Below are 10,415 nucleotides of genomic sequence, written 5' to 3' on the forward strand. Positions count from 1 at the left end.
CCTCGGCGCAACAAGATGGCGGGTTTCATACACGGGATGTAGACGGGAAAACTCGCGGTCAAATCTTGTCTCGCGATATACAGTTTCGCGATATCTTCCAAACAGTTTTGTCTAATCTGAGTCTTTCAACTGCCAATGTAGTCGAGTAGAAGTAGCATAAAATGAAAATACTGTAGTAAAGTACAAGTACCTCTAAATTGTACTTAAGTACACCACTCTAGTAAATGTACTTATTTACTTTCCACCACTGACTAATTTCTCATATTATCTGAGATCAATACCCCTTTGTAGCTGGTTCTTCAACAAGAAATAGTTTGTCATGGCAATTGTTGATTGTTATGCTTTAGTCTACACTTCATAACATTGTTATAGCGTTTTCTGTGTGTTGTAATGAGTATTACAAATTTCCATCGTCCTATATTTTTATTTCCAAACTTGGCTGCATATATAAACACGCACAAATATTTGCACACCTGTTAAGATGCATTCAGTTCAAACTCATTACAAAGAAACAAAGAAACTCATGACACTGTTTAATGTTACATGGAAAAGAAGGTGCCTGCCTGTTATGAAATGCAAGTTTATTGCACAGTTCACACGTCTTCATTTACACAGCAGAGTCTCAAGTGGGCAAGTACACTTGGTCACATTGTAAGTTTCAAGTCAACCATGCATCAGCACTCTTGGTCAGCGGTAAACCTTAACTCAAGCTTTAAAAAAGCTACAGTTGATTAAAGGTTGGATCACAGGAATCACAGTTATTATTGGACACTCAAGTAACATTAGAGTTCACAGTTTTCTACGTTTCTTTGTGTTCCTGATCAAATCCTATAGAAATGCAGCACACAAAGAAAGCTACTTCTTTGCTACATGTCAAGACTCTGTTGAGGAAAACACATTTTCAAATGTTCTAGTCAAAGTGTAGTTTATCAGAGCACATGGGATAGCCCTGACGAAGCTGGCTCCCATTCCATTATAATATCCTCTAATTCCACGTCTTTCATATATCCCTATGAGTCCTTGTAATACACCTGAAGCCGGACGTGAATCTGAGCTGAAAGCTGGAAAACGAGACAAATGCAGATGAGTAAAACATCTCAAAGTGTTAAAAATATTCTCAAATGTGTCACAGAAAAGGTTTACAGGTTTACCTTGTGCTTGCTGCTGAGTCCTGATCACTGCCAGTGGGTAACTGGTCATTTGTCCAGAAGCAAAGGCCACAAAACTGAAGAAAAACAGTTTGGAGTCACTGTTGTAGGCTGGATCACTCTTTGCCCAGTTCATGATTGACTGCAAATAAGAAGCAAATAGTTAAAGACAGTATCTGTGACATGAACATGTATTTGATCTTTGAGCGTTGTTCTGTCTCACCTGGTGAACCGCACACTCCACACCTGCGTAGGGGATCATGCAGAGGATGCTCGGCTTGAATCCTCTGTAAAAGGAAGACATCGACTCGTGTCTGTAAATAGATCGAGCGCATGCTACAACACCGTTGTAGGTGCCGGCTTGCTGCAGGTTCAACCTCACCTTCAGCACCTGTAGAGGAGATAAGAGGAGAGGGATTATTAAAATTAACCTCCACTGATACACTAAACACATTCTACATTTTACACATTTTTATGATATTCTTAACAATTAAAATGCGAATGAGGTATTTTTTCATCTTCTTGTGCACATTATAGTCACCCAGCATCTCCTACATACTACATTTAAATTAGCAATCTGTAAGAATCTATATTCTAACAATGTTCGTACAGGGACAGGACAGAAATGTTAAAGCACTCAGACCTGCCACTGATCTCTGATACCTCTAAAGGGTAGAAGACAGCGTGAGCAGCAGCACCGGACACACAACCCAAGCCAAAGCGCTGCTGCACCGTCAGAGTCTCCTGCGTTCTGTTTTGGGTGTACACCTTCATCTGGACAAAGCAGAGAAGCCCTGAGTGCGCTTGTCAATTAGAAATAGGAAACTGGTGCATCAATAATTCATACTAGAGAGTCTGTCTGTTACTGCGTGCCTCACCTGGGCGTAGATAAGACACTGTAGCGTTGACTGTGGTGTTCCTTTCAGCACATTGACGGCGTTGCCTTGCCACATCGACCGCAGACCACCTGCCCTCATCTCCTGAAAGCCTTGAGAGAAGGCCTTGGATCCACGAACCTACAGAGCACACAGGAAATACTATTAGTACTACTATAGGCACTACATTTGTCTGACAGCTTTAGTTACTCGTTACTTCCCAGATTACAGCTGTTCATACCCTTCCTGTCCAGTGAAAACCATGTTTCTCCAAATTTGGTGATTCTGAATGTTAGCAATTAGAACAAGTTACACTGTGAGATGTGGTTGAAAGCCCTGAAAGCTAGTAAGTGCACCTTCTATCGTAGATTATTTTGTTAAATAGGCTTCATGTGAGGTCTCAGATCAAGAATGCTCTCTGTTAAGTCAGGAATAAGTTATACAGTAAATGGTACTAATTCATTCTAGTCACCAATCACACAAAACCTGTGCAAGTCAGAAGCTCAAAGCTCATTGTGCTTCCATGGATTCTGTGTAACTGTCACTGTGAAACTTACATTGCATTGCATATCAAATTAATTTAATCTACTGTTCCATTGAGGACAATCAAAAAAGTGTTGCATGTAACAATTCTTCGATATTTGTTTGCGATCAAACATTCATAAATTCATCAGATCACGTAAAATTAAATAAATCCACTCATGCACTTGATAAAGTAGCACCTGGCAGAGGAGCTGACCTGAAGTTGGGTCTTCAGGCGGTCGATGGGTGCCGTTACACTTCGGGATACAGCGTCTGCCAGTCCTGCTGCGAGAACAAACGTCCTCCACGCACCAAAACCAGACACCTCTTCAGGGAACTCGATGGGCATCGCACGGCTCTCACCCACATCGAAAACCTGCAGACGGACGAAATGAGGAATCTGTCATCCTTTAACACCTCTGCTCTGCTGAAGAGAGAGTGATGCTGCCAGAAGGTCTTACCAGACTGTGTTTCCACGAGGACACCAACTCCCTGATGTTGTCCACAGGGTTGAGGATGACATGGTGCAGGAATTCACCCCAGTCCACCGTCATCGAACTGTCCTTATCCATCCTGGTGTTCGCAAAAACAACGGCCACAGCAAACACTCAGCGTGTTGATGGTTTGTTTCATCACAAACTGCAATGAAGAGTCTAAATGACCGGCTGTGTGTTTCATCATCAAACTGTGTCATCGTAGCATAACTTTACAAAAAGGCATACTAATAAAGGTTTTAAAAGTTACTAGTAATGTCTTTATTGATCAGTAATAAGTAACTGATTTGTGACAGACAGTAATAAACTATTATAATACATAAACACACAACTTTGCCAGGTAGTGAGTCCAAACTGGAGTTTTACAAACCATTCGTTTATTCATTAGTAACTGCAGCTTGATGGCTTATTGTTGTATGTAACACTTATTTTACTTGCATTATGATGTGTATCACTGATCCGTAAGCATGAATAGATGTAAAACAATTTATAAAGTAATCTGTGACAATTATCAACCCTACTAGTATGCCTTCTTGTACCGTGATGCCAAAACCTTTACAATATGACACCTGTTTAAAAAGAGCATGTGAAATGTGTTTTAAACTCAGTTGAACCAAATACTACATCTGTGAAGATTTAACATAATTTATATATATGTTTGTTTAAATGCAACAATGACTCCATGAGGTATGTGGGCAAAAAAATCTTACATTTGAATTATTTGTTTTGCATTCGGCTTTGATATGACCACTCCTAACTCCTTAAACAAACATATGATGTCCTCCTGGTCAATCACCCCTGATCAGAGAAGAAATTCACACAATTACAAACAGATACTGGCACTACTACTTCCTGTTATACTCTGCAAAGTGTCAAGTGATGACTGTGCTTAAGGTCTGATACTGTAAACTCTATGAGTGCAAGGGTCACAGCCTGTAGTGCCGCGCAGTGTGTCGTCTACTGTGTGTACCATAAACAATTCCTCTGTGACCTTGAAATACAGTTTATTGTCAAATAATTAATATTTATGGTAGTTTATAAATCATATGCCCAGGTAGGACTACTCAACTTCTACATCAGTAGTAAAACACAGTATGTTGTTTAAAGGAGAACACAATCGGAGGTGTAACAGATTCAATTTAATCATGACATAGTGCTCAGTTTGTATCCAACAAGGCTATTGTACTTCACAGCATTTTCTAATGTAATTTCATATATAACACTTTTCAAGAGGTAAGGCTCTGACCACTCACCACACTTGTTCTTGTCAAGGTCGTGAAAGTAAATTTTCCATTTCCTCTCTCGGTCCATCATGTAGCTGAGGAACTCTTTATAATCCAGCATGCCATCTTTGTCTTTGTCATAAGAATCAATGATATTCTAGGAGGAGAAGAAACTCTTCCATTAGCAGGTTTGTGGTGACATTAGAGCCTGACACACACACACACACACACACTACATGCTGTTATTCATTAAAATTAAGAACAAGATGATTAAGAATATTACCTGGACCTTGCCATCTGCTGAGAGGATCCCATGCTTCCTCATTTCGTTGTGGAGCTCCGCCACCGATATGAATCCATCCTTGTTTTGGTCCAGTTTATCAAATAAACCACGAAACTGATCCATGGCTCATTTAGAGACAATTCAACCTCAGACTAAAGATTAAGATGTAAAAAAACAAACAAACCCTGCAGCCTGCTGCGGGAGAGAAATAGTGCATTGATAATAATCCGGGATGTCTGACCTGCAGCTCTGCTCTGACGCTGACTCATTGGCTGAGCTCAGTGCCAATGCAGCATGAGCGCTTTTAACACCAGCTCAGAGAAGAGCTCAGTTTCTCTGTGGGACAGCAGGTGGCGCTGTGGCTGTTTCGTCTTCATCTTCAATCATCACTGTGCCCCCCTCCTCTACTTGTGGACCTGCTGACTGAGTTTTCAGAGACAGAAGGCGGATTGAAAATGTGTATCATTTTGAAATTGGGGGGAAAAAACTTCCATTTATCTACAATTAGCACAGTACGTTTCTTTTCTTTTCTGATACTTTATTTAGATTTTGTATTCTATATCAATTTATTGTAATATGTTATGAATTAGGCTGTTTATCTATTGGAAAACTTGAATTACAAAAAAACACCAACGTACAATTAGCTTCTTGTATATATGAGATTGTTTCGGTAGGATTTTATTCTGTTATAAAAACAACATGATTGTTTCCACTGAGGCGCCAGCTGTCATGACGTCATGTTTACAGTGTGTACAGTGAATGACGTGCCTCAGCATCAGTTCCTCTACAAACCAAACAATCAGTCGATTAATGGACAAGATAATCATCAGATTAATCCATAATGAAAATAATCATTAGCCAGCAGCCCCATACATATGCATGAGTAATAATAATCTAATGATAATATATCTAATAGTATAACAGTCACAGGGGACATTTGGTACATTTTCCTGATTATACTTAAGTAACACTTTCAATGCAGGACTTTTACTTGTAGCATATTATTTTTTACAGTGTGACATTAATACTCAGCAGCTAACACACACACACACACACACACTCAGCGGGTCTCTGCTCACCGGAACCAGATTCATTTCTTGTGTTGAACTTGACGTTGGCGCTGTGGATGCAGGAGAGGGAGCAGTCAGCTGTGGCTATTTAAAGAGGTTCATCCAGTCACGGATAAATAACAGAGGGTCCTCGGCGTTGACTAACCGCCTCTAAATGGTTTTCATCCCGCACTGTGTATCTGTCTGCGGCTTTTTGCTGTTTATTAGTCCGGACTGAGGCCGATCCACTGCTGTGACAACCATCCGTCGACCAGTCGACCCAGTCCAGTCCACCAGCTCTCCTCCAAGGGGCAATTCTCCTGTTCAAATTTTATTTCTAATTTTCGGGGATACGTGAGCAATGGGGAAAGATTACTATAAAACGTTGGGCATCTCTAAAGGAGCCACAGACGAGGACATTAAGAAAGCTTACAGAAAACAAGCGCTGAAATGGCACCCGGACAAAAACAAGTCTGCAGCCGCCGAGGAGAAATTTAAGGAAATCGCCGAAGCATATGAAGTCCTCAGTGATCCGAAGAAAAGAGAAGTTTATGATCAGTATGGAGAGGAAGGTAATGTGTTTCTCATAGCTCTGAATTACATTTCTACCCTTGAGTGAGGGTTTTTAATTCACCTTCAGCATACCGTTATAAACCCGTAATAAAGCCTGGATGGTTGGATGTAAAACACAGCTGGCTTTAATTCAAGTCCCTCACTGCAACCAGCAGGCCTGGAAAACAGCTGTTCAGGAGCTCATGGGCCTCCAGTTCTGTGCAATTTATTGCAGGATTAGCTATTACACCATATCTGCAGTTATAAGCCTCTGTTATAAGAGGAATAAAAGGCCTGACAGCATTTCCACCACAGATTTTGTTAAAAATCTGGGTGTTGTTATTGAATAAATAATATATTTTGATGATGTTAAAGCCTTTATGTACAATATGTTGTACCTACAATGTAGTATCTGAACACAAAGGTTTCATTTTCAGTCCAGATGGTTACGGGTGGGAAGCACGTTTGATGTGAGGAAGGGAGAAGCACCACAGATAATCTCTTCATACGTCAAATTAAAGGTGGCATATTGTGCTTTTCATGGATTTAATGTAGCAAACGGGTACATGCTGAACATCTTCACAAAGGGCTGGTAATAAGTGAAGCAAGCTGTTTTTTTCACCAGGTAGTAGAGCCCCAAAAGGAAAACATGAACCCGGAAATGTGGACAATATGGCTCCTTCAAAGGCTCACTCGAGTCATGCAACAGATAGAGCATCTATATGTGTGCTTTATTGGTGATGATGTAACAGAAATATTAGTTCTTTAACATTGCCACTGGACAACCCCATTACCTGAGAAGATTATTTACTGTAATATCTCAAAAAATGGAAGATCTTGAGACTAACTTCAGAATTTGTCCACCAAAGACCCAAGTTCCTTACTGTCCGATAAAAAGCTCCACAATTTGATCCACTTTTGTACTGTAAAGTATTTTAGTCTCCCGATACAGATACTAGTGCTCTCTTTATGCCAAATTTAAAATCTGTATATCACACTTTGTGTAACTCAATGTAAAACCATCTAATGTTTGAAATTTCAGCCTGAAAAATCACATAAACACTTATTCGATTAATCGGCTCATTGTTGCAGCTCTAATAAACTGTACTCAGTGTGGATTGGTCACTTCATGGCTGGTACCAGATCGGCTTAATAAGGTCAGTATCGGGTCTAAAACCAATCTGGTGTATTGGATCGTGTATCATTGTCAAAGAAGGCATCACTCGTGGCAGAAAGCTCTCCCACTGCTGAGTGTTAATGTTGGGATGACTGATGAATCATTTCTGTTGCCCGTCAGGTCTCAAGGGAGGAAACGGGCCCACTGGTGATGGACAAGGCACCACCTTCACCTACACCTTCCACGGGGACCCTCACGCCACCTTCGCCACTTTCTTCGGGGGTTCAAACCCCTTCGAGATCTTCTTCGGGCGTAAAGCCAATGGCCGGGACGACGAGGACATGGAGGTGGACGGAAACGACCCCTTCGGCTCCTTCACCAGCTTCAACCTGAACGGATTTCCTCGGGACGGGCACATCGGCCCCGGAGGGCAGCAGCGCCGGAAGCAGGACCCGGCCATCGTCCACGAACTGAGGGTCTCCCTGGAGGAGGTCTTCCACGGCTGCACCAAGAGGATGAAAATCTCTCGCAAAAGGCTAAACCCAGATGGCAGGACCATGCGCACTGAGGACAAGATTCTCACGATCGAGATCAAGCGAGGCTGGAAAGAGGGAACCAAGATCACGTTCCCGCGGGAGGGAGACGAGTCACCCAGTACCATTCCTGCTGACATTGTTTTCGTCATCAAGGACAAGCCACACCCTCACTTTAGGCGGGAGGGCTCGAACATTGTGTATCCCGTGCGCGTGAGCTTGCGACAGGTGAGGCGATTTCTATTTTGGCACCCACTTTGACTGAGAGTAGAAGTATTAATAGAGTCTGATAGATGGATTAGTCACACACGTGGGGGACTCAGCACAAGCTCACTTTTAGTTTCGAGTGCTGCTTTAAAGCTCTGATGCTCCAAAAAGCCTGGTCACAATCAATAAGCCATAGGTAGTCTGCCTCAAAAGTGTTTTTCCCTGGAAAGTACAGGCCTAGTGAATGAGCATAGTACTGAAGTACACACACACTTTGGCTGCGCACTTATGTAATCTGGATCATCAACATTGAGAAATAGGAGCTGTATCTCAGGGAGGGCGGAGAGGCGGCGCCCGCCCACTTGCACACAGTTCAAGATGTACTTATATGGGTCCTCCTACGCTCAGAGATGGATCTCACTGCCTCAACTCGGAGTTTAAATCACCTTTTAATCACATTAAACGTTTCCAATCAATGCCACTCAAATCGAATAGAACAGTTCAGCATGAAAGTTCATTCTTGACTTTGGTTTGATAAAATAATCTTAACTCAAGGGACCACTTAGTCTCCAGCCTTTTTCAGAGCTTTCCCACAGGATCTCAGTGTTTGTTAGAAGAGAAAAATAAAAGACAAGAGACAGATCAAGGATTGTGTCCAATGCCGAAGATGATCTTTGAATAGAGAGATTACGACCACCTGTTTTCACGTGATGACAACTGAGCCATCTCCACGACAGCTGAGACTGCTGATGTGGTCTGTAGCAGTTGAAAGCTCTGGAAAAGCTATTAAATGAACCTTAAATTGTGATTATTTTGTCAAAATAGTTGCATAATTTGTTCAGTGTTCAAATATCTAAAATACAGAAACACACTCTGATGGATTGGGGTCAATTCCAATCAGACATGTTTGGACCATTTCAATGTTAACTGTCCAACAAGGAGCACAAGCTTCAAGGGTATTTACAGCTGAAGAACTGTCAAAACCAGACGTCAGTATTGGCGTAAAAGAAATCCAGTATTGGTCAGGAAGTCCATCTGAAAATGGTGTTAATAGATGTTTGCATTCTGAGATCAAGGCAAAAGTGTGTAAATATGTTTACAGCAGAGTTGGGCAATAATTCAGAGCTATCCTTTATCAACTTTCAGCTGAATTGTCATGATGTTAAATGAACCATATTACCCAGCACTAGTTTACACACAAAAGAAGCTTTTTGCTTTAATCTCAGCCAAAGAACAGATTCACGTGTTATTTTTGCCCACAGTCGATCATGTGTGGGTTGTTGTTCTCCTGATTCTCACTCCATATTCCTGTCTTTTCAGTCGTTGTGCGGATGCTCGGTTACCGTGTCAACGATAGACGGGAAGACGTGCAACATGAAGATCACGGATGTCGTCAAGCCTGGCATGAGAAAGACTGTTGCCGGGCAGGGTCTCCCCTTCCCCAAAAACCCAGAGCAGAGAGGGGACCTGGTGGTGGAGTTTGATGTGAACTTTCCTGAGACGTTGCCCGGCAACGCCAAGGACGTCCTGAAACGGCATTTACCAGCGTAGGACGAAGGACACGGACTGAACGAGGGGGAGATAACCGCATGACAGCGCTCACCCTCGCTACCAAACACACTCACACAAACACACACACACACAGAGGGACGGCTCTGACAGTTCACAGATGGACCCCCTGACGAATGTGCAATTTCTATTTTTGAGCTATGTGGTGTTTTTATAAATACCATGCATGCTGCCAAGGTGATATAAGTGCAAGTGAAAGACTGTCTGGGTTGTTGATATCTGAAAGCACACATTGTATGTATGTGGGCCTTTGCCACAATCACTTTATCTTTTTGTTAGTTGGAAGTATTAGGTAGTGAATGAGTCTAAAGTTGCCAAAAATAACCATCCCAGTGATCCTGGGACAAATTGCAGTGCCAATCAGTACATTTTCTTGCTCTCATTTAGATTTGACAGGCTTCATTACTGACGTTTTCCTAACTGTCATTCATGTTTATTCTGTCATGTAGAGATACAGGCCTCAATTTGGAGGCTGTTTTAAAATGTGTGTACAGGTTATTCAAGAGGAAAGTGGTTGAATGAAACTGGATTGTCGTGTGCATTTTAGAAACTTACATGTGAAGATACTGAACTTGAATTTTAAAATAAATATTTCCACATGAAGCGATCTTCAGCTGTTGTTGTGCAGTTACGGAGATAAATAAACAGCGTATTAACAATAATCACTTTTAAACCATTAATGCTGTTTAGGCCTATTTATAGTCAGTCTGCATAGAAATATTACACAAAATGAGCACCTGAAAAAGGTTCTTTAGAGTTCTATTTTAATAGTCAAACGTGGAGATTCAGTTGTAAGCCTTATAAAGTAAAATGTCTGATGTGCAAAGATCACATTAAAAATAC

At 41.6% G+C, this 10,415-nt stretch overlaps 2 protein-coding genes across 2 annotated transcripts; one reads left to right on the forward strand and one right to left on the reverse strand.

Annotated features, from left to right (window-relative positions):
* Nucleotides 1–550: 550 nt before the first annotated feature.
* On the reverse strand, nt 551–4,668 carry slc25a24l (solute carrier family 25 member 24, like). Its single transcript, XM_070919587.1, has 10 exons — nt 4,546–4,668; nt 4,293–4,419; nt 3,750–3,837; nt 3,007–3,118; nt 2,763–2,921; nt 2,027–2,164; nt 1,812–1,922; nt 1,372–1,539; nt 1,152–1,290; nt 551–1,061 (listed from the first exon to the last, which is right to left on the reverse strand). Exons 1-10 carry the CDS (start codon nt 4,666–4,668, stop codon nt 874–876), a joined length of 1,353 nt encoding a protein of 450 aa, XP_070775688.1. The 3' UTR covers nt 551–873.
* Nucleotides 4,669–5,955: 1,287 nt separating this feature from the next.
* On the forward strand, nt 5,956–9,643 carry dnajb4 (DnaJ heat shock protein family (Hsp40) member B4). The gene is made up of 3 exons (XM_070918815.1): nt 5,956–6,166; nt 7,444–8,024; nt 9,324–9,643. Exons 1-3 carry the CDS (start codon nt 5,956–5,958, stop codon nt 9,552–9,554), a joined length of 1,023 nt encoding a protein of 340 aa, XP_070774916.1. The 3' UTR covers nt 9,555–9,643.
* Nucleotides 9,644–10,415: the final 772 nt, after the last annotated feature.

This window comes from Enoplosus armatus, chromosome 14 (assembly GCF_043641665.1).
Source record: "Enoplosus armatus isolate fEnoArm2 chromosome 14, fEnoArm2.hap1, whole genome shotgun sequence".
NCBI lineage: Eukaryota > Metazoa > Chordata > Actinopteri > Centrarchiformes > Enoplosidae > Enoplosus > Enoplosus armatus.